This window comes from Primulina tabacum, chromosome 11 (assembly GCF_025594145.1).
Source record: "Primulina tabacum isolate GXHZ01 chromosome 11, ASM2559414v2, whole genome shotgun sequence".
Lineage (NCBI taxonomy): Eukaryota > Viridiplantae > Streptophyta > Magnoliopsida > Lamiales > Gesneriaceae > Primulina > Primulina tabacum.
Genome location: NC_134560.1, coordinates 36372091 through 36398034, shown reverse-complemented (window position 1 = coordinate 36398034; position 25944 = coordinate 36372091). Strand labels below are relative to the sequence as shown.

At 33.3% G+C, this 25944-nt stretch overlaps 1 protein-coding gene and 1 pseudogene across 1 annotated transcript; both read right to left on the bottom strand.

The window, feature by feature from the left end:
• Positions 1-1401: 1401 nt before the first annotated feature.
• LOC142518747 (dirigent protein 21-like) lies at positions 1402-2100 on the bottom strand (annotated as a pseudogene).
• Positions 2101-9520: 7420 nt separating this feature from the next.
• Positions 9521-11053, bottom strand: LOC142519800 (uncharacterized). Its single transcript, XM_075622824.1, has one exon. The coding sequence runs from the start codon at positions 11051-11053 to the stop codon at positions 9521-9523; it is 1533 nt and encodes a 510-aa protein (XP_075478939.1).
• Positions 11054-25944: the final 14891 nt, after the last annotated feature.

Sequence of the window (25944 nt, the reverse complement as noted above, 5' to 3'; positions counted from 1 at the left end):
CTAGCGAAAACGTAAGCAGCAGAGAATGGCAAGATTAAAAGGTTGTGTGGAGATGTGTTTGATTCTCAATCAAATCTCCAAGTGGGAGAAATGTCGGCAATTGATTGATGCAAGTGGTGGGCAATCATGGAGGTGCAATTAATAAGCATGTATTTGTTGAAAAGATGACGCGTTTTGAAAATTGCAGACGGAACGCGTTTTATACGCGGTTTCACACCTCGAAATTTTACTATAAATATGTGCCTCATTCCTTCATTTCAAATAATCCCTTTTTCGAGTTTTCTCTCATCCTATAACATTTGAGTGCTTAGTTCTATAATGTTTGTAAGGTGTTTGTTCTCTTGTATTAAGAGAGTGTGTGTTCTCTTTGGAAATACAGTGAGTGAGTTGTACACCACAAAATATTATAGTGGAAATCTTTTCATCTTGCTCGTGGTTTTTACCCTAATAATTTTTAGGGGTTTTCCACGTAAATCTCGGTGTCCAGTTTATTCTTTATTTTCGGGTTTATTATCTCAAATTCCGCACGTGGGACCAACACATTTATGTCTCGTATGGTGTTTTCTCAAACATTAGATCGTTTTTATGCCTTTTCAGTTTATTCTTTACTTATAATTGATTCTGATGAGACTCAACCCTGGTCGCCACCGTATTAGCAGTTCAAGTTCTAGTTTTTCAATGGATGGACTTAGAAACATTTGGATGGTTATGCATGTTTTGTAGAATGACATGTTTTTGGTATGTTTCATACTTAAATAGTTTGTATAAATATTTGTTTTGATCTGGTGTTGTGGTTAAGATTAATTATATTATGTTTTGGTTGTCTTTATTTGCTTTATTGATTATCATATTGCGTTGTAATTGATTGATAGAGATAGGAGAAGGGTGCGGCAGGAAGGTTAGGACCCTAATCTTGAGACCTAATTGGAAACTTGATTCGTAATTAGAGACCGAAATTAATAAATCCGTAATTTAGAGATGAAATAAAACACATCAGTCCCTAAATTAGATACCGAATTTATCATATCGATCCCTAAACTAGAAACCGATGTTGTAAATTCAGTCGCTAAATTAGAGATTGACTAGTTAAACCTAAACCGGTCTCTAAGTACTAGCGACCCATGCTCATAGTCATATAATTAAGAAAATAAAAAATCTAAAATAGAATAAAGGGAAAAAGAAAAGTTGACGAAATACATGATTAAGATGCCTGAATTGGAGTTTCAGTACTTCATTCTCTACTTCATTTTTTATGGCCTAAGACTACGTCTTTTAACTTTATTTGACAATCAACAAGTGTAGTATTTTCTAAATATTGAAATTGCATTACAAAACACGTAGTCGTCACATTTGGTAATAAAGAACAAAAATTGCATAACACCAATTGAAAAGATGTGCAAATAAATGAAACACAATACTAACATAACCGTACATCCAAGCATGGTTTTTACATATTGTCGAGCTCAAATTTATTCGATTTTCCAGCAAGCATGCGTATGTGGGAGTAATCAGACGTAAGAAACATAAATAGTATATTCCAAAACACCGTAGAGTGTAGCAGGGTCGAAAGAGTAAGTGCTGGTGATCGCGAATCCACGTGCCATGCGGAATACTCCGGTGCCGCCAACCACCGGCAGCTCACGTGTGGCATTCAATATCTGATTTCTTCCTGAAATAGACACTGTACTTCCATTATACTGACCGGACGTAAAAACAAAGTTAAGGTTCATGGTTAATGCCGGTATCTCCAAGTCCGAGGAAGTGATCAACCCTTGAACCCTGCCCAGTTCCTCCGAATCTCTTTCAGGCCGGACTGTCAGCAGATCATCCACTACGCTAACTTGGCCGAACGTGGTGGGAGAACTGGAAGAGATGGAAGATCTTGCTACCTCGTATACAGTTTGATTTGGACCAGCTAAAATGTCTTGGATGAAGAAATGAAGCTTGGCTACCTTTTCCTTTTGATGGATTAGGCTTCGAAACCATTCCAAATCGTCATCCGGCCATCGTTTTCTGGCGAACGAATTCGGTATCGATATCAGTCAATGAGGAAAGCATCAAGATCACAACTATTTGGTTGGCCATGCATGCAATATAGAATTTACTAGCTAGGAAAGATTACAAGTGATTTGGGTGGATGATAATTAAAGGGATTATATAGCAACTGGGAAAATTTTAAATGGATTAATTAATTTTCACGCAAAGAAACGTTCAAGCCGGCATTGGTTCCGTACCCACAAGTACTTTGAGACTTTTTCCTACGAGAAATTAAAGAAACTGCGGCAACGAGATCTTACTCATTAAGATATTCAATTTTTATCCCATTGATTTGTGGAGCCTGAAAATAAGATTATAGATTTTTCTAAGAAACGTCGATTTCTACCAAGGATTTGACTATTTCATAGAAATAGTGATCAATAATTCATTGAAAGGGTAATTTTAAATTCTTTTTTTATGATTTTGTTTTTGAGAATGGGTTTTTTTTTTTTTTTGATTTAAACAAGATTAGCTGTTTGTTTTAACGTTTCAACACTGACGTAGATCTCTTTATCTTTCAATTGAATTGATTAATTTTATTGTCATGTCTTCACTATTCATGTTTTGACTATATCATTAATTTAATCGAATATTCATTGTTATCACTCTAATTTGATATTTATATTTGTTTGTTTAATAATATTGTTTGTCGATATTTGACATATCATTTGCTTAATTGCTTCGTTGTTTCATCAAGAAGATATAGATCAAGTTTTATTTCAAAAATATCACAACACATTAACATATAGATATATAAAGTAAGTTTCATTTGAGACCGTTTCATGGAACAATATCAATGAGACATGTCGACTTTGTCCATATATGTGATGAAAAGTAATATTATTGTAGTAAAAAGTAATAGTTTTTTATGAATTCAGAGATACGTATCGTAGAGTTGAATTGTAAAACGGTCTAATAAGAGCTTTTGTGTAATATGAAATCTGACTTGAGATGGAGTTCGTTTTCTTCTTGTTGCTTTGGGTGTAAACCAAAATTTCAGAATAATCGACGCTTTTCTATCTAATTAAATTGTAATAGGGATATAATTATGAACTTTTATATGAAAATAAATTTTTGGTTGCCTTAAAAAAAAAATAGATAAATAATGCCAACCACCGCACATAATTAATAATCAACAAATCATGACACGTCAAATTTTGATTAATTGCATGCTGATTTTTCATTCGTCTTGAGTTGTTTAAAGTCCTCACTCACTTTTTTCCATCACCTAGTTTGAATATGTTAAAATATAATAAAATCAACGGTCTTGTTTGTAGGAGCGAGCGCTTGACGCTGTACCAAAAACTATAGTCGATGGTAATGGTGTAACTCAAATTTTTTAAAATCATACAAAAGTTCAAGCACCACTTATCAATTACTCTACTCAGTAAGGAAAATTATTGCACCAAACAATCTACCTTCCCAATAATTGTACATCTTGCAATAAATGAGAATCAAATATATGATCTCGGCTCTTATACCAATTGTGAGACCGAGCGCTTATCGCTTTACCAAAAGTTATATCTAGTGAAAATAGTTCAAATAAAATATTTTTAAATCGTACAACAGCTTAAATACTACGTTTCGATTGTTTTATCCAATAAAAACAATTATTACACTCAACAATGTTTCTTTATTTTGTCTAACTCAAGGTCTAAGTAATAAATTTTATAGCATTTGAAAAATTGCCCCTAGAAAATGAATTCGACACGTTAAACGTATATAATAATGTATCACTAATTGACCAAGTACATCTTCCAGCCTCATGTAGCAAAATTTCTAAAGATGCCATATGTTTCAAAATAATACTACCATTTGGATCGTGAGATAAGATCATCGACGAAAGACGTATGATGAGATGATAAATCAATATGTGGATACCATAATAAATTATAACTCTACGTCTTCGCAAAACTTGAACTAAATGTCAGATAAAATAAAGATGTATAAAATGAATCAAATTATTTTGAATAAGGTATATAATAACTAGTGTCTTATCTTTTAACACTTTCTCCTATTGTTCGACGGGATGCTTTGACTTCCCCAGATATATTATTTATTTGATAATAAAGAAAGTGTCGAAGAAGTCGACGAGTTTGACATATCAAATTTCTGGGTTTTCTTTATAACATTAAAATTTCACAACAAATGTCAAATAGACGTCACATTTTGTAACAAAGTACAAGAAATTGCACGACACCAAATGAAAATATACACAAATGAATTGTATCGAATTAAGTTTCTACTGGTTCAAATCAAAGGCAAAGTTTAAATTTAATCTTATACCGAGTCAATGTCACACCCACAATGCAGGCTAAAATGCTCTGTCAAACCTTCCACCGTTAGAAATGGCGATTGTTTTTGTTGTTGTTTTTTATTTTTATTTTTTAAAAAATAACAATGCTTGCTAAAGTGTTAATTCCAAGTGATAAAAAAATATTCAGTCCATTGCCTCCAACTTTTTTTCACCTCAACATGTCTTTCATTGAAAAAATTGTCAGAAGAATATATCAGAGTTTTATCTTGACACTTTTAATCGTATTTATGAGGCATTTATAATCTCATCTTCGATGTTAACTCATTTGTTTCACATATTTATAACGTTTGAAGTGTTTGATGTGTGTTAGAATCGATGAAGTGTTTAGAGATGATTGAATAAACACTTTACAAGTTCAAAAATTCTTACTTTTGAAAAGTGTGCTTTTGAAATGTTTTAAGAAGTCAGAAGCTAGTCTAGTTTTTGGAAAGTGGAGCAAATTATTTGATAACTGCGGAAATACTCCACAACATTTTAATGAAATTGAATGCAGTAGAAGGCAATAAGACCTAAAATTGTTTATGGAAAAGATCAAATGACAAAAAATTTCTACGCCTCTCCTTCTTCTGTTTCCAGAAGGTATCACTAGAAGACTCTGATAAGTACATACTTGTAGAAACCCAACTCAACATGTCTTACATTTGGCTACTGAAACTCCTAGTATTACTGTCACGTCCCGATACCGGGGTGAGTTGACATCCGGCGTTGTTTTACAATTATTCAATCGTAATTCAACAAGCCTCGTAGTACAGTGTACAACCAAACCAGTCTTTTTCATAAAACATACATTGTCTTTACAACGTAATCAACTTAATAAACGAGTGCGGAAGCGAACAACGTAAAAATAAAAGATAGTCCAAATTCCAAAGTATGTCTTGATCAACTGAAACATTGTTACCATCCCCAGAAATGCATTTACTCTTCTTCTTCAACTTGTTTTTCATTCTTATCTGGGAGAGAGATGTCTAAGGGTGAGTATTTTGTGAAATACTCAGCAAGTGGGGGCCGATCGATCACAATAACACAAGGATATACATATATAGATCTTAACAATTCGAAATTTTCCGTGTCTCAACAAACATCGGAACAATAAATAGACAAAATGATAGATACGACATAATTTATATATATTTATGTAAATATTAAATGAATTTCATGTCACAATAATAATTCATAACAAAATCAAGACATAGTATTAACAATGAGCAAACATAACTTATCATATGCATATAGACATATCATATATTATTCGTATTGCACTGTTATTTCATCTTATTATCTATGGTGTTACTGATCAGTCCCCTATATGTAATTCCTCTAAGGGGTGAGGCCATATATCGGTTATTATTACCCACCGCATCAGGGCCATAAACTTGTCATATCTTATCATGTTTTAGAAAAATTTTCCTTTTTACTATTTCTAACTTGAATCATAACAGTGCCTTTAAACATAATTCTTAAAATACACTAATTTGGTGTTTAAGAATATATATTAGAATATAACATGAAACGAAGACAACATAATTTTGAAACGAAAGGAACATGCACTTGAAATTGATTTAAATATGCTTAACAATTATCGAAACGAAATATTCATATATCAAATCGAATGATTATATCATGTCGATCGAATTTTTCGAAAACATACTTAAATACTTTAAAACATAAGCCCACTTACTGAAAGGTGCTCCAAAATTACGGAAGAAACAAAGCTGGAATTTATCGTCCGAAAATCCGTAAATTAGCTAAACTCGTTTGAAATCCGAGCAGTTTTCTTGCCGAAGTGTTTCACAAAATTTGACCGTATGGATGAGGCTGAAATTTTGATATGATGTTTAAAACATATGAAAGTGTAATATGAATGCTGTCGATTAGATTTGAATAAACCGTTGGACTGGAAGTTTCTCTCGAAAATGAACAGAATTTCTAGCTCGAAAATATCACTCAAGAAAATGTTGATGGTGTTCAAGCTTCATTCATGCTCTAGTTTGAGAGGTTTATGGTGTGTCTTCCCTCATTCTCAAAACATATATTTATAGGTAAGATTGGAGAATAATTCTTATAATTTAATGCATGCTTTAAAATATTTTAATTATTTTAGTCAAAAATTTGGGCACAATTGTTTTTCAATGTTTTGGACTCTTGTTTTTCAATGTTTTGAACTCCATAAAAGCTAATAAATATAATACTAATAATTAATAATAATAAATCATAATCTTACATTCCTCCCTCCTTATTGGAAGTTTCGTCTCAGAAACTTGAGTTTTCTTGATTTTCGAACAGATAGGGATATTGCTCGAACATCTTCTCTTTTAGTTCCAAGTAGCTTCTCTTTCGATATGATTAGACCACTGTATCTTAACATAGGAAATGTTGCGTCGCCTTAATACTTGTTCTTTGGTGTCCAAAATTCGAATTGGAACTTCTTCATATCTTAGTTTTTCATTCAGATTACTTTCCATCAGGAGCGGTCCAGTTTCAAGAACATGACTTGGATCTGGGATGTCCTCAATTGTGAAACATGAAATACATTATGAATTCTTGACATATCTGGTGGCAATGCTAGTCTGTATGTCAATGTTTCGATTCTTTCTAAAATTTCAAAAGGTCCTATGTATCGAGGATGTAATTTCCCAGCTTTATTGAATCGAACAACTCCTTTCATGGGAGAAACTTTTACGTAAGCTTTTTCTCCAAGGGTGAACTCCACTGGTCTCTTCTTTAGATCAGCCCAACTTTTCTGTCGATCTTGAGCAATTTCGAGTCTTTCTTAATGATTGTTACTTTGTCCACGGTTTCTTGGACAAGTTCAGGTCCAGTTATGGATTTCTCTCCTACCTCATCCCAGTATAGAGGTGATCGACATTTTCGGCCGTACAGAGCTTCGTATGGAGCCATTCCAATACTGCTATGATAACTGTTATTGTAAGCGAACTCAATTAAAGGTAGATATTCACTCCAATTACCACTGAATTCTAAAACACATGTTCGTAGCATATATTCAAGGGTTTGTATTGTTCTCTCTGTTTGGCCATCAGTTTGAGGGTGATAAGCTGTACTGAGAGTAACCTTAGTCCCCATAGCTTGTTGAAAACTTTTCCAGAACCGAGACACAAATCTTGGATCTCTATCAGACAGAATGCATGCCGGAACTCCATGTAATCGCACAATATTGTCCATATATATGGTAGCCAATTTTTCCAGATTATAATTCATGTAGACAGGTAGAAAATGTGCAGATTTTGTGAGTCTATCTACGATTACTCATATTCCATTATGACTTTGCCTAGACTTTGGTAAACCTACTACAAAATCCATGGAAATATGTTCTCCATTTCCATTCTGGAATTTCCAAGGGTTGAAGAAGTCCTCCAGGCCGTTGATGTTCAGCTTTAACTTGTTGAAAGACCTGGCATCTAGAGATGTATTCTGCTACATCCTTCTTCATTCCGCTCCACCAAAAATTTTTCTTTAAATCTCTGTACATCTTTGTACTGCCGGGGTGGACCGAAAAATTTTGATTTATGTGCTTCAGACATTACTTCCTGTCGAAGATTCTCGATGTTTGGTACACACAATCGTCCTTTCATCCATAAAACTCCCTTCTCGTCTATATGAAGATCTTGTGACTTCTTTTCTTTGACTTGTTCTTTAAGTTTTGTCAAAATAGGATCTTGATTCTGTCTTAACTTGATTGTTTCTTGAAGGCATGGTTGTGCAGAAAGTGAAGCTAGGATCACTTTACCCATGTTTTTCTTACTTAAAGCATCAGCTACCTTATTTGCCTTGCCCGGGTGATAGCTTATTGTTAAATCATAATCTTTTAACAATTCAATCCATCTTCTCTGCCTCATGTTCAATTCTTTCTGTGTGAACAAATACTTGAGACTTTGATGATCTGTGAAGATCTCGCATTTGGCGCCATAAAGTTAATGCCTCCAAATTTTTAAGGCAAAAACTACCGCAGCTAGTTCGAGGTCGTGAGTAGGATAATTTTTCTCGTACGGCTTCAATTGTCTTGATGCATATGCGATTACTCTTCCTTCTTGCATGAGTACGCATCCTAAACCCTCTTTTGATGCGTCACTGTAATTGGTAAAGCTTTTGTCCTCAGGTGGGTAGAACCAGTACTGGTGTAGATGCAAGCTTTTCCTTGAGCGTTTGGAAGCTCTTTTCACACTCCTCACTCCAGTTAAATTTTGAGTTCTTTTGTGTGAGTTTTGTAAGAGGCGTAGCTATTGAAGAGAAACCTTCAACAAGTTTTCGATAGTAACCTGCCAATCCCAGAAAGCTTCGAATTTCAGTTACTGTCTTAGGTCTCGGCCAGCCAGTGATTGCTTCCACCTTTTTAGGATCCACAGATACTCCTTCTTTTGAAATGATATGGCCTAAGAAAGTCACATTTTTTAGCCAGAATTCGCATTTCTTGAATTTCGCGTATAACTCTTTTTCTCTTAACATCTGAAGAGTCAGTTAAAGATGTTCTTTGTGATCCTCTTCACTTGGGGAATATACGAGAATGTCATCGATAAATACCACCACAAATTTGTCGAGAAATGGCTTGAATACTCTGTTCATGAGATCCATGAAAGCTGCTGGAGCATTTGTCAATCCAAATGGCATTACCGTAAACTCATAATGGCCATATCTTGTTCTGAAAGTTGTCTTTGGAACTGTCTTCTTGTTTGACCTTCAGTTGATGATATCCTGTCCTCAAATCAAGCTTGGAAAATACTGTGGCTCCTTTGAGTTGATCGAAAAGATCATCTATCCTTGGAAGAGGATATCTGTTTTTGATTGTGATCTTGTTGAGTTCTCTATAATCGATACACAATCTCATACTTCCATCTTTTTTCTTTACTAATAAGACTGGAGCTCCCCAAGGAAAGACACTTGGTCTGATTTGTTTCTTGTCTAACAACTCTTGGAGTTGTTCTTTTAGCTCATTGAATTCTGCTGGAGCCATTCGATAGGGTGCCTTTGATATTGGTGTAGCACCTGGTACCAAATTAATCTCGAATTCTATCTCACGGTCCGGGACCATTCCAGGTAGCTCTTTTGGAAAGACATCCGAAAATTCTTGTACCACTGGAATATCTTCTATCTTGAGCTCGACTCCTTTTTTTACTTCATTTACCATTGCTAGATAGACTATTTCTCCAGACTTCATGGCTTTCCAGGTTTGAGATGCAGAAAGGAGGGATTTACGTTTCTTAGCCTTGCCATGGTATGTGATTTCTTTTTGGCTGGAGTTCGGAGTTTGATAATCTTACGCCAACAATCTACTATTGCATGACTCTTGGATAACCAATCCATTCCCAGAATAACGTCGAACTCCACCATGTTGACTTGAATCAATTCAGCCTTGAATGTGTGTTCATTGATATATACTATGCAGTTCCGATGTATCTTATGTGTTTCAATTGTTTTACTGGTGGGAGTAGCAATTCTAAAAGGTTCAACAAGTATCTCTGGTATAAGCCCTAACTTCTTAGTGAATCTCTTAGAAATAAATGAATGAGTGGCACCACAGTCAAACAACACATAAGCTGAAATTTTATTGATTATAATGGTACCTGCCACGACATCGTTTGCATCATCTGCCTCTTCTTGAGTTATGGCAAACATACGAGCATTGGTCTTATTCTCCTTTGGCTTGTTGGGGGTAGCATTAGTGTTTGACCATGTCATTTTCTTTAATGGTTCAGGACAATTAGCAATTCGGTGTCTCATCTTCCCACAATTGAAGCAAGCACCAGTGTTCCTTCGACATTTTCCAATGTGTCGGTAGTTGCATAATGGACACGGTTTTATGCTTGATAATGTCGTAGTTGAATTGGAAGGAGTTCCCTTGAATGGTCCACTCGATTGGTTTGACCTTTTAACTGGTTGTTTACCTTGAAAAGATTGTCCAGTGAGAGGTCGTTTATTTTTATTTTCATCTTCTCGTCGCTTGATATCAGTCTCAGCTCTAATGGCTGCTCCCATTAAATCATCAAAACCTGTGGGTTGGTAAACTGTCAGAGCTGATTGGATATGGCTGTTCAGACCACGTTTGAAATGATGCATCTTCAGGATATCATCTGCCATGATGGCAGGAGCATAGGTTCCAAGGGAGTTGAATTTAGAAGTGTACTCCACAACAGACATATCCGGGGTTTGAGTAAAATTCTCGAATTCATTCAACAATTTTAATCTCAACTCTGCTGGATAGTATTGTTTCAAGAATGCTTCTCGAAATCTTTGCCATGTGATTGGTCCGACTTCTGTCATATTTGCTGAGATTGTCTCCCACCATTTGGCCGCCTTTTCTTCTAGGAATGGTGTCACCACAGTCACTTTTAGTTCATTTGGCACTTCAAGCAATTGGAGTTGTGTCTCAATATTCTTGATCCAGCCTTGACCAACTTCTGGGTCAGGGTTGCCGTCAAACGTTGGGACTCGATTCCTCCGAAGAGATTCATAATGGTGTTTGATTCCATTCGGCGGTGGAGGTGGTGGTGGCTGATTAGTGTTGGTATTTAAATGGCTCATTCCTTGGAGGGTTGTTTCCACAATGGTTGCTATGGCCATTAAATCTTCTCTGCTAAGGACAACTCTTGCTGGTGGTGGTGTATCTTCGTTGTTATTGTTGTTGCAAACATTGTTGCGATTGACATATCGCGGGTTGCGGTTGCTACGATGGGGTCTCTCTGCCATTTCCTACACGCATGAGAATTTCTAAGAGGTTTGAATAATTATGTACAAAATATTGAAGATTATCTCAAATATGAATCAATCAAGGAATCGATCAAATAAACTTTTTATTAATTCCAATGAAAGGAAAAGCAATACAAATCAAAGTTTTCAGAAGTGCAATGATAAGAAGTAAAAGAAAGGAAATGGATTATCAATCCTTATTACAAATAGTCACGACAATAATACTCAATCATCTAAAATCTCGCCATCTCCTAGTACTTCATCTTCCAATCTGTTCTTCTACGGTTCTACTTCCGGCTCCAATGCCATAATGATGGCATCCTCAAGATGATGACCATGATTCGTGTAATTGTTCATTTTGCATAGTCAAATTCTGCACCGAATTCTGCAGTTCTTGAATGGTTGCATCATCTTGCTGACGGCGTTGTTTTTCCATTAGCAACATTTGTTGAATCTGAGACTGTAGTGCTTGGGATTCCATTAACATTCGTTGACGTAATCCATCCATTTCAAGGGCTATTGTTTGGGAAGCCTCTAGTTTGTTCTTGGTCATTTCGTGCTGTTTTTCTTCTGAGTTAAGATAATAAGCAAACCTTTGCACGTCAGCCTGAAGATGATCTTTGATATCTTCTAGTTCTTGTTTTTCCTTCTTCAAGTTTTCATATACCAAATCTTTGGCTAACAATTGATCGTGATATTTTTGTTGTTCCTCGTAAAGTTGCGCTCTAAGATGTGCCATTGCAATTTCGTGGTCGCTAAGGGCGAGTTCACGCATACGTTTGGGTATTTCAGCACGAGTACGGGGAGCCATTTCCTGAAATAAAACAAATGGAAAGGCTTAGAACAAGGAGTTATGATATTCACGATTATTACCAAAAACAGCAAAACGTGATTTTTGGATGCTTCAACAATAGAATTTTGCGATTTTCAAATGTCACGATAAGAATAGTGAATATTGTTCATTGGTAGGAAGTCGCTAGGGTCTTGCCAAAAACTGACTTTGTCAAATTTCCTATGGCAATTTCCCAGCCGGATTATGAACCTGGAGGGCTCTGAAACCACTTAAATGTCACGTCCCGATACCGGGGTGAGTTGACATCCGACGTTGTTTTACAATTATTCAATCGTAATTCAACAAGCCTCGTAGTACAGTGTACAATCAAACCAGTCTTTTTCATAAAACATACATTGTCTTTACAACGTAATCAACTTAATAAACGAGTGCGGAAGCAAACAACGTAAAAATAAAAGATAGCCAAATTCCAAAGTATGTCTTGATCAACTGAAACATTGTTACCATCCCCATAAATGCATTTGCTCTTCTTCTTCAACTTGTTTTTCATTCTTATCTGGGATAGAGAGGTGTAAGGGTGAGTATTTTGTGAAATACTCAGCAAGTGGGGGCCGATCGATCACAATAACACAAGGATATATATATATAGATCTTAACAATTCGAAATTTTCCGTGTCTCAACAAACATCGGAACAATAAATAGACAAAATGATAGATACGACATAATTTATATATATTTATGTAAATATTAAATGAATTTCATGTCACAATAATAATTCATAACAAAATCAAGACATGGTATTAACAATGAGCAAACATAACTTATCATATGCATATAGACATATCATATATTATTCGTATTGCACTGTTATTTCATCTTATTATCCATGGTGTTACTGATCAGTCCCCTATATGTAATTCCTCTAAGGGGTGAGGCCATATATCGGTTATTATTACCCACCGCATCAGGGCCATAAACTTGTCATATCTTATCATGTTTTAGGAAAATTTTCCTTTTTACCATTTCTAACTTGAATCATAACAGTGCCTTTAAACATAATTCTTAAAATACACCAATTTGGTGTTTAAGAATATATATTAGAATATAACATGAAACGAAGACAACATAATTTTGAAACGAAAGGAACATGCACTTGAAATTGATTTAAATATGCTTAACAATTTATCGAAACGAAATATTCATATATCAAATCGAATGATTATATCATGTCGATCGAATTTTCGAAAACATACTTAAATACTTTAAAACATAAGCCCACTTACTGAAAGATGCTCCAAAATTACGGAAGAAACAAAGCTGGAATTTATCGTCCGAAAATCTGTAAATTAGCTAAACTCGTTTGAAATCCGAGCAGTTTTCTTGCCGAAGTGTTTCACAAAATTTGACCGTATGGATGAGGCTGAAATTTCTATATGATGTTTAAAACATATGAAAGTGTAATATGAACGGTGTAGATTAGATTTGAATAAACCGTTGGACTGTAAGTTTCTCTCGAAAATGAACAGAATTTCTAGCTCGAAAATATCGCTCAAGAAAATGTTGATGGTGTTCAAGCTTCATTCATGCTCTAGTTTGAGAGGTTTATGGTGTGTCTTCCCTCATTCTCAAAACATCTATTTATAGGTAAGATTGGAGAATAATTCTTATAATTTAATGCATGCTTTAAAATATTTTAATTATTTTAGTCAAAAATTTGGGCACAATTGTTTTTCAATGTTTTGAACTCCATAAAAGCTAATAAATATAATACTAATAATTAATAATAATAAATCATATTCTTACAATTACAACAAAACATTTAATAGATTTAATTTTGAGAAATACTCATTCCTCATATTACAAAATACTTCACATTTTACAGTAGTTGAAACAATGAATGGGTGTGAATAAAGACAGCACATTTGATCTTCTGAATCTGATAAGTATTTAAAGCGTGTGATGATTTTCCGAGGCTTTAAAAAGTTTGAGTTTTTTTAAAAATTGTTCACAGTAAATTCAGAGTTCAAGATTCGGAGAGATTTTGTGAATCTTTGAGAGACTTTTATATAGTTGATATTTAACGTCCAAGAAAGAAATACTCTTTTTCCTGTTAAGAGCACATGAATCCAAGAATAGACTTTGTTAAAGAGAGTAATAAATAATCTTGTGCGGTTCATTTAATATCATTAAATAAAGTGTACTTTTGTAGAGAACTTCATATTAAGTAGGGACATCCTCTTATGAAAGCTACAAACAAAACAGATATAACAGTCCCATATTAAAGATTATATGATTTTATGTTAGTCTGACTTGTTATCACAACTCAAGAGAGACTTAGCACGAAGTCTACTGTTTCTAGTTATGAAGTTCTGTAATTTAGTTTGGCTTAATGTCCAATATTGACTGTCTACTTGAATTTCTTCTTATTAAGTGTTTTGGTTTTCTTAGACTCTAGTTTTCTCTAAGGGGGGTGTATTCAATATAGGAGATTTATTGACTTTTAATTATTTTTGTAGATTTTAAAAGTCTAGATGTATTCAATTAAGACTTTTACATATTCTATAGAAGTCTAGTGGTATTCAAAATTGACTTTCATAAAGATTTAAAAAGTCAAGTGATATTCAACATTAACTTTTAAAAACTCTATAAAAGTCTATAGGTATTCAAATTTTCCACAGACTTTTAATAACTTCGTGGAATTCATTAACATACAAACATTAGACAAAAACTTGTGTGAGACGGTCTCACGGATTGTATTTTGTGAGACTGATATCTTTTTTGGGTCGTTCATTAAAAATATTAATTTTTATGCTAAGAGTATTACTTTTTATTTTGAATATCGGTAGGGTTGACTTGTCTCACAGATAAAAATTTGTGAGACCGTCTCACAGATAAAAATTTGTGAGACCATCTCACAAGAAACCTACTCCAAACATTAAAGCCTAAGGTACAAATATAAATTGTAAAAAATTGTATTTGGTTCAACCCAAAGATTTGGATGGATTTTTAAAAATTTTAACGCATACACAAGTTATTTATTTTTATTTCTGTCGCTTCACACCACCTTTCTTCTTATGTTCTCTCCTCTCATCTATTTCTATCACTCTCTCAAATTTTCAAAGTGTAGCTTTATATATATTTTCATATTTCCTTTTCAAATTTTTTATTTTTTGGCTGATTGTTCATTTAATAATTTTTTATTTTAATATCACAGGAAATTTTGAATTCTATAATTGATTTTGTGATTTTTAATTTATGATTTATTCAAATTAATATTATATTCAATAATAATAAAAGATGATCCAAAAAATGTTGCTTAATTCTTAATAATTGAATAATCTCGTAACAACTATGATTTTTTTAATTCATTTTAGCATTTTCAATTAATATGTAAGCTATGATATTTTTATACAAAATTATATTCACACAATACTAAATAATATTCTTTTCACATGTATATTATCAATTTAAAAACAAGGTTACATGTTAATCAATTGATGTATTTTAAAAAATTTACAAGCATGCATATAAACCCACATATATTAACATGTAAAGATTAAATAATTTAACTTTTAAATAAGTAAATTTATTTATTAATATCAATATTAAAAATAATTTCAAACTGAATATGTTATATATGTCAATTAATTATTGGTTCAAAGAAATTAATAAAAAATAATATGTTATAATTAAGTACAAAATTTATAAAATTATATATAAAAAAGTCCACAAATGTCTATAAAAATCTTGTAAAAAAGTCTATATAAATCCACATAAATCTGTTTATAAATATATGAAATTCCATAAAAGTCAATAAAAATCTATCAAATCCATAAAAGTCTATCATCTGAAAAAGTCATTAAGGCTGTGTTTGGTTCATGGGATTATTTGGGTTTATGATTATTAAACCCACCTAATCAAGCGTTTGTTACGATTTTTATTTAACCAACTCATTCCCTCTTATAAATGATTAGGTTATATTAGGTAGTTTAAAATAATACCTTCCTCACCCCCTAGGATTATTTATTTCACTCTTAATCCATCATATTTTTCCAATTTTACCCTTCTCCTAAATCCAAACTCACCACCACTTCCTTCCACCGACCGCCGACCGCCAACCCCTGCCGCTGGCCGACCGCCGTCGCCTCCTCCGGCCGACCGCCGCCTCCTCCTCCGGCCGATCGCCGCCTCCTCCGACCGTCGACGCCACTTCCGGCCTACCACCGTCGTCGCTTCCGGGAGACCACCCCCGCCGCTTACGGCCGACCGCCGCCACCGCTTCTGGCCGACCGCCGACGCTTCCGACCGACCGGCCGACCGCCGCCCCCCGCCGACACACAAATAGAAGGGCAATTTTGTCAATTTATCAAAAATTATTGATTATCACATTCTTATTCATCAGTACCAAACATAATATTATTTTATCATTATATATTATATTTCTACTTTAATAATTCTTTTTAGCATTTCTCTTTTAATCATTTCATTATCATATCCTTCAAACCAAACGCAGCCTAAAAATCATCAAAACTCTGAATTGAATACACCCCACTAAGTTCTGATTTTTGTACATCACCACAATTAAGATTATCTTAACAATTTTTCCCTTTATGGTGATGTCAAAACCTAGAAATTTATAAAACACGAAATATACGGTAAGAATATAAACAAGCAAGGTATGAATATCGAGATTAAAATAATGAATATAGTAATTAAAGTAAAAAAATCCTGATATCCAGTCTATTCCTCTCTTTTATTTCCTCACCTTCACTCGCAACCTGATATAGTGCGGGTTCTGCTTCTGCTTATGCCTTTTTCTGGCATTTTCTTCCCTTTTTAAGCAACACTGGCTTTGGCCCGATGAATAAATTCAAATAAGTGCTCAGAAAGGTTGCCAACCGATTATCCAAAGACTGAAGAGATTGAGATTGATCACTAAGGTTAGCATATATAGAGCTTCGACTTTGGATTCAAGTGAACGGAGAGAATTAATATGAGCATTAACGGAAGATGAAAGATAAGTCTGAGCAAGTAGAACATCTGCTTGAGTTTTGAAAAAGTTTGAATTGAGACCGAAAAGCTGAAAAGCCATCATAGTCACATCTTCCCTGATAGACAACATTTGTTTGGCAAGACAATATTTGAAAAGGTCAAAAGCAGATTTAGCAGCAGGTTGCTCAAAAGTAATGCATTTGACAACTTCCATGATTTTATTTTAGCTATGCTTAACATCCTCCATCTCAGTTTCTAGGGCAATCTGATAATCAACAAATGGAGATTCTGCATCCACACGTTGTTTAATCTCGGCTAAGAGAGCAACACACATTGATTGTTAAAAAAATGTATACCGGATGTCCAGAATGCTTCATTCAGGGAACAAGTCTAAAAAAAAGGAAAGAAAGACAGAAGAAAATAGATCATGAGCTCCTTATTATAACGTGTGGATTTTAAGGAACATTAATATAATGCGATAAAAAAAAAGTTTTATAAAACTGAACCTGTAGACTCATCAAATACTTCATGAATTTTTGTTTCACCGCCTGTCAAATTGTATTAAAGTTTAACTCTAACGCATCGCTTGATTTGTGGATGAGACGATAAATGATGCATTATGTAAAGATGATAGATTAATATATTTAGATAAGGTAATAGCGCATCACAAAATTCTACGTAAAACTTGAACCAAACATTTGACAAAACAAAAATGTTTAATCAATCAACTTATCTCTTTCCCTCATTGAACAAATTTTGTAGGACCCGTAATGCCTACCACTACGTCTTTTACTTCGTTCTTAATTATGATATTCGAATGGATGCTTTGACTTGTCCGACGTATGTTATAACTTTATCAATCGAGAAAGTGTCGAAGTAAACAAGTGTAACATATCAGATTTCTGGGTTCTCATAATATTCAAATTGCAATTGTAAAAAAGTAATATTCAAATTGCACAAAAATGAAAGTAGAAGAAATTGCAGGACACCGAATCGAAAAGTTACGCAAAAACAAGAAACACAATGCAGATCCCATACATATATCTAAGCATGGTTTTTATTTGTTGAGCCCGAATTTATTCGATATGCCAGCAAGCATATGCCGAAGTTATCAATGGTGAGAAACATAGATAGTATATTCCAAAACGTCAGAGCCGGTAGCAGCGTTGAAAGAGCTATAAATGCTGGCGATCGCAAATCCACGTGCCATGCGGAATACTCCGGTGCCGCCAACCACAGACAGCTCATGTACTGTGGCATCTTGTAACTGATTTCTTCCGAAAATAGACAGCGTACTTCCATTATATTTACCCGATGTAAAAACTATGTTAATGTTTATGGTTATAGCCACAGTCTTCAAGTCCGAGGAAGTGATCAGCCCTTGAAACCTGCCAAGTTCCCCCGAATCTTCTTCATGCCCGACTGTCAGCAGATCATCCACTACCACAACTAGGCCGAAGCTGGTCGGCGAACTGGAAGTGATGGAAGAATTTGCTACCTGATACACAGTTCTATTTTCACCAGCTAGTTTGTTTTGAACAAAGAAATGGAGCTTGGTTACTTTTTCTTTTTCTTGGTATAGCTTCTGAAACCATTCTAAATCTTCATCTTTCCCGTGTTCTTTGGCAGACGAATTTGGTATTGATATCATCAATGAGGAAAGCATCAAGATCACAACTACTGTTAGGTTGGACATATTTGGTTTCTAAACAAAATAAATTTGAGAATTTACTAGGAAAGATTGGGTTATGGCAAGTGATCGGTGGATGATAATGGGATATATAGTGAAAAATCAAATGTGACAGCTAGAATTCACCTATTATTTATTAATATTCAATTATTATACTTACATCGGAAAAATAAATTAGGAACGACGAATGAGTTCAAGACTTGCATTACTACCAACTTGTTCATGAACTCCTTATTGGTCCGTCATGCCAAGGATTTGACTATTTCGCATAAGAATAAATAAAAAATGTGTAATACCCTTTTTGCATGTGAGAAAAATTAAAGATTTCAAAGGGTTTATAATAAGATACAATTGATTTCTATAATTTGGTTAACTATTTCTGTAAAACGATGACAAAAGCGAAGTAGCAGTTATAAGAGCTCATTGTGTAGTCGCACTTACGTGAGCATGGGCTCATGAGGTGACGGAATATTATCAAAGTCGATCATCAGCAGAAACACCGGGCAATAAGTATTATGAAAGGCAAAGTACTATATCACGAGAGTCAAACCTCTTGAACCTATAGGAGCTAGATTCAGGCCGCGACGAGAACATCACGTTCTGAAAAAGAGATGATTGTAATACCCTTTTTCCCAAATGGGAAAAACTGAAGATTTTACATGAGTTTATAGTCGGGTACAATTTACTTCTATAATAACTTGAGTTAATTATTTTTGTAAAATGAGGACATATACGAAGTAGTGGTTACAATGATCCATTATACATCACGCTTTCGCGAGCCTCAACCATGGGCGTGTCAAACGTTGAATTCATTAAATGTGGTTGCATTTTTTTGTTACACTGAGGGGTGGAGGCTGAGTGAGGATATTTCGCTTTTACTTGGAAATGAACTCAGGACTCTCCCTTATTGAGAAAAGTTTGTGTCACTGTATCATCAAAGATGATGAAAAAATGTCGCTTTTTTTTTAAATAGGAGGAAATTGTTTTTGATAAATTGGCTAGTCTTTTGACACATTATTACAAATGTTTTTTTTTTTTTTTTTTTTTGCAGTCTCTTTTTTCTTAATTTTAGTTTTCAATTTACTTGTCAATTCTTCCTATAATTTATAGAGTTTTATTTTGGATTTATATATATATATATATATATATATATAATAAAAAGAATCATGTTTATTTATTTTGTCTGACTTAAGGTTGAAGTAATAAAATTATATTATTTAAATAATAGCCTCTACGAAATGAATTTGGTCTCTTAAACATATTTATATCGCTAATTGACATAGTACATTTGCCAACCTCATTGCAATCTGTCAATCATGTTTTGGGAGTCGCTTCCACGAGGTATAGAATATATTATGTACTTAAAATTATAATTTTTTGTTTTTTTATTTTAATTTTGACATTTTTCTCAGTTTATTTTTAGGTACCATTCTAATTGGTCGATGATTTCAAGTTCAAGCAGTAATTGAGAAATTTAAATTCATTATATTAATGTGTAAATAATGCGTAAACAAATAAGATATGAATTTAAAATTCCATTTATTGTTTCACTATTAACGATAAAACAATAATCGAAATCTATGTATTTCAAATTCGTCTATCCAAATACAACATAAGGTTTCATATATAATACTTTTTACTTTTTAAATTTTTACATGCAAACCTTCATAAATATATATATATAAAAAGGCACGATACCATGTGAGTGTGATTATTTTTTGCTTCATGTGTATCACGATTAATTTTCTGTTTTTAAAAAATTGCAAATGGATGAAACTTGCTACTTAAAAAATTTATCTTTGGAAATGTCAATGTACAAGTAATTTAAATATATTTATTTACATAGACATGTTAACAAAGCTATACATTATTTATTTATTTCACTAATTGATGACATATTTTTTAATTTTTACAAAATTTAAATAATATTTTACCAGACTAGCTTCAGAGTAAAATAATTATCCAAAGTAAAAATGTGTACAATCCAATAATGTGCATATTGTAGTTATGAAAAAGGTTCTAAATGATCAGTAGGGAAAAAATTTAAATAACAAGAATTATGTTGGGATCGAGAAAGATTTTAGAGGAGGGTGAATGAACTCTTTCAAATTTTTGCTTTTTAAAATCTGTTTTCAACCGTTTTAAGGCGGTTGAAAATTCTTCTCAAGCTATTAGAAATGTGAATCACTGTTAAATGCGAAAAACAGTTCACAATTTCCAATGATAGCTTAAAATTGTTGGCATGCTTATTAACAAAATATAGCTAGAAAAGTAAGTGCTTGCGAGAAATAAAAAACACAAGGTTTTTTATAAATGTTCGGAGATTGAAGACTCTTACGTCACCCCTTCTTCCTCTTTAGGAAAGATTCCACTAAAAGACTTTGGCTTTACAAAACTCTTTGCAACAGCCCACTCCAATCAGGACTTATCAAACTGCATGTGTTTTGGATTCTTAGTGATCACTTTACACTTCTGGATTTTAAGAACACTTAGTTCACTAGACACCACGACCTAATCAAATAACCAAAAGGTTACTGATGTAAATAAACAATCCGATGTAGGTAGCAAGAGGATGATCCTTGAATGATCGAGTATCTTTCTGTTTTGAGCGTGCTGAATGAGCGATGAAGTATATAGACTTTGATAGCGCTCTAAATCTGTGGAGTATGCAAGCTTTTGAAAATTTCACTTTCGTGAGTTGAATGGTTTTTCGCGTTGTTCGTTCTTGCATACTACCTTCTCTGTTAATATAGACGTTATTTTCAACGGTCGGTGTGAGTAACGTTAACCTGCAACAGAGGTAAGTTGTGTCACTATCAGATGCAGCAGCATTGAATGTTCTTCAGATGAGCATTTAATGTTCTTTCTGCTAGTGAGCCCTTGAATCTCGTTGCTTGATGAGTTGCTTCAGAGTTACCGTTTGTAGCATCTGTTTTTTACTCACGGATTCTTGTAAGGTATAAATGATCTTTCTTTTTCTGGGGTGGTTATAAATACTGATCATTCTCGGGACTGATGCATAAACTAGTTGACTTTGAATCGGTGCAAATCATTAAATGTACTGGGCCGGTCAGAGAATGTCTTGTATTAAGTGAGCAATAAGTAGCTCTCTTTAAAGACGTCCTCGAATCAGCTGGATCTTCTTTTACAACAAATGGTTGATCGCTTATTTTCTGTAAACTGGTTGCGGTTAGACTCTCTATGCTTTAGCCAGTTGAGAAGTAGATTGGTTGTTTGAACTAGGCTGTTGAACTGATACCTGTTACACAGACAATGTGCAGCTGTTTCCTGAAACAGTGAAGTGCTGTTTTGATTTTGTCACTCACCAAAATTCTTGGGTAATAATAATTTATTAACAAATTATCATGCAAAATATCTATTAATACTTGTTAAATAATTAGAATTTTTTTAAGCTTTATTGTACAACGTAACGCAGCTCTCGATCGATCAATCTCCAAAATAATTACAAATTTATATTTTCTTGATTATGTTTGATTGGATATTAATTAAGTTTTGATGTAAACAAAAAATTGATAAACCAAGAACACTAAGAGGACTCATCACCATTAGCATAATGCACCATTGTTATATGATCACTCTATTGTCCATCGTATGAAGCAATGATGCATCCATATACATGCTCACACTTCGAAGTCATATATGCTCAACTTAGGAGCACCTTCGAGTATTAAAGCACGATTTCAACGTCGTCAACATCATATCATTCAAGAATCAATGTGCGCATCCTACAACAACATGTTATTGCACCCTGAATCAACCTTCAATACCAATTCTGCTTGGTAGCGATGAAGAACAGTAGTTGTCGAAGTCAGATTTGATTTCCAAGCTTGCCATTTGGTATATCAGTTGTGTTGTTTAGTACATGTTTTCCAAGCTGCCTGAGAATGCTAGGAGTTTTAGATTGAGTGTGTGACATCAACTGATATATGTTTGTACAACTTGATTGTATAAATCTAAATCTTTTAATGAAATTAACCTTCTTTAAACAGAAGAATGAGAATATAGACAAATTTGGTTCTCGAATTTCCAAAAACAAGTCCGTGTGTTCATTCATATTTGTTTTTATATACTTAGTTCTAACACAATTTATGTTTCAATATAATTAACTTTTAAAATATATTTGTTATCATTGTTAATATGCAAAAACTATTTAATAGAACTGCCTTTTGAATTACAAATTCTATCAAAAGTACGATGTTCATCCCTAAAAAAATAAATAAATAATTCACGATGTTACATGATGCTTGTATTAAATTAATAGAACTGCCTTTAAAAAATGTAGGCTGGATCCTTGACAATGGTTGCATTAGTTGTTATTGTTATTATTATTATTATTATTATTATTATTATTATTATTGTCATATGAATATGAAAGCACATTCATAAGTCAGATGTAGAGTCATTCTAACAAAACTTATCAAGAACCAAAAGTAATTGCCTTTTTCACAAGCGAGTATTACACAAAATAATCGTAAAATTGTGACATATACAAAATAATTGTTATAAGAGTCCATTATGCATCGCAGTTGCTGCAAACCTAGACCTGGGGCGTGTCAAAGAGTGAATTAATTAAAAGTAGTTGCATTTTTTTTAATTACACAGAGAGGTGGAGGATGGGTGATGATTCTTAATTCGCTTCTACGTGGAAGTGAACTCATCACTCTCTCTTATTGAGAGAAGTTTATATCACTATATCACTGAAGATGATTAAAAAGTGTCGCATTTTTTTTTATTTGGAGGAAAGTATTTTTGATAAATTGGCTAGTCTTTTGACACAATATTACAAATGGGTTTTTTTGGAGATTAATGTTTCAACACTCCAGTCTCATTTATTTTACTTTTCAATTTCCTTGTCAGGTCTTCCTATAAACGAATGGATCTTGTAGGATTCCCAAGAAATTCTTCGTAACTATAACTGACAAATCGGAAGGTGTAGCCGCAATAGCACCAGGTTTTATATGTCTATTGGCTTTACCGTTTTTTAAAAATATGTATATACGTAGTTCAAGTTTTCGCCCGATTCACCAAAGAATATTTTTTAGAGTTTTTTTTTTTTTTTTGGATTTATGAAGTAAATTCGCTGTATTAAGGCCATGTTTGGTGCTAGCTATGTTCAAATCCCCATGTTCAATGCATAAAAAATTAAATTTCTCATTTACTTTATTTAAAATTGTATTTTACATCAACTAGTTTGAGTATGTTAAACATAAGAAAATCCTAGGCAATATATATATAAAATGAAAAGAATCATGTTTATTTATTTTGTCAAACTTAGGGTTGAAGCAATAAAATTATAGTATTTAAATAATAACCTCTACGAAATGAATTTGGTATCTTAAACATATTTATATCACTAATTGACCTAATACATTTGCCAGCCTCGTTACAATTTGTCGATCCTGTTTTGGGAGTCGCTTCAGGAGCTATAGAATATATTACGTACTTAAAATTATAATTTTTTGTTTCTTATTTTAATTTTGACATTTTTTCTCGGTTTATTTTCAGGTATCATTCGAGTTGGTTGAGGATTTCAAGTTCACGCAATAATCGGGACATTTGAAATTCATTATATTTTGTGTAAATAATGTGTATATAAGTAAGATATAAATTTAAAATTTCATCTGTTATTTCTTTGTTAACTAGTAAATAATATTCAAATTTTGAAATCTATGTACTTCAAATTCGCCTATCTAAACACAATCTAAGATTTCGTGTATAATACTTTTGACTTTTTATTTTTACATGCATAACCTTCACAAATATATAAAAAAGACATGATACCATGTGAGTGTGATTAATTTTTGCTTCATGTGTATCACGATTAATTTTCAGTTTTAAAAAATTACAAGTGCATGAAAGTTGCTACTTAAAAAATTTATATTTGGAAATGTCAACGTACAAGTAACTTAAATAAATTATTTATTTATTTCGCTAATTGATGACATTTTTTAAAAAAAAGTTAAATAATATTTTACAAGACTGGCTTCAGAATAATTATCCAAAATAAAAATGCGTAAATCCAATAATTTTCATATTGTAGTTGTGAAAAATGTTGTAAATTATATATAGGGAAAAAAACTAAATAACAAGAATTATCATGCAAAATATCTATTAATACTTGTAAATGATTTGAATTTTTTTTAGCTTACAAAGTAGCACGAATCTTGATCGATCTCCAAAATGTAACAAATTTATATTTTCTTGATTATGTTTGATTGGATATTAATTAAGTTTTGACGTAAACAAAGAGCTGATAAATAAGATATCAATATTGGACATACATCTGTTCTGTTGGGTTTAAACTTTCTAACAATCTTGATTTTGATGATAACAAAATGTGTTATTGTGTTTCTAATATATTTACTCAAGTGTGAAGTTGTTAATTCAAGATCGAAACTGAAACTCGAATCCAGCCAAACTGAAAATATGGCGAACTGCAATGTTTTGATGATATCTCATATTTGTGTAATGCAAATGACCAGCAGTTAAAGTATCGGTTAGACTTGCTAAACTGGTTTGGTTAGGTTTCCAGTTTGGTTTAGTATTGGAATTCTCATACACGTAACCAACACCAAAATTTCTATTTTTACTTATATTTTCAACAGACTTAGCAACTTGAGGGATGAGTTCTTGATGTTCGTTTAATAAACTGGATCTAACAAAATGAATGCATTTCTCATTGCACATATCCCGTTTTGGTCGAGTACTTGTATCAAGAATGTTTTCATTGTTGCTTAAATCGAGATCATTGTTGTCCCCAATAGGCTTTTACAACTCTTGAATTTAAGTTAAAGTAACTAAAGATTTGTTCTAGGATGAAACTTGTTCAATTACCTTTTTATTCTCATATTTAAACCTCTATTTCTCATCCTGTATACTTTCATTCTCAATTTTCAGTTTAGCAGACTCTCCATTTAGACTCAATATTACACTAGACTGTTCTCAGCTTATTTTCATTCTTGTTGTCTGGCAGGTCAATTTCTTTGCTTTAATTTCCTCGAATGATTGAGACAGTGTTTGGTATTTATTGACCATGTCATAAAGTGAATTGACAAGGTCCTATCGTGAAAAATTTGTTGAGCTAAAATTAAATACCTGCTCACTGGCAGATTCATGCTCAGCATCAATGGCCATCAAGCACTTCACTTCTTCATCATCACTGAAACTACTTGAATTTTCTGAGTCAGATGACCCAGGTTGTGAGTTAGCTCACTTTGACTTGCTTTCCTCGACCACCAGCAGCTTCTTGTCATGCTTCTTCTTGAAGAATTTTGTAACGACCATGGGCTATCCGATCTTTGGCTCTCTCTGGGGTCTTGTCTCATCTTGGGTTCCCTCTGGGGCCTTTTCCCTCACGGGGTTTCCCATGCGTCATTACTCATAGGACTCTCCAC

Coding starts and splice junctions, on each gene's coding strand:
- LOC142519800 (XM_075622824.1), bottom strand. CDS start 11,053: ATGGCAGAGAGACCCCATCGTAGCAACCGCAACCCGCGATATGTCAAT.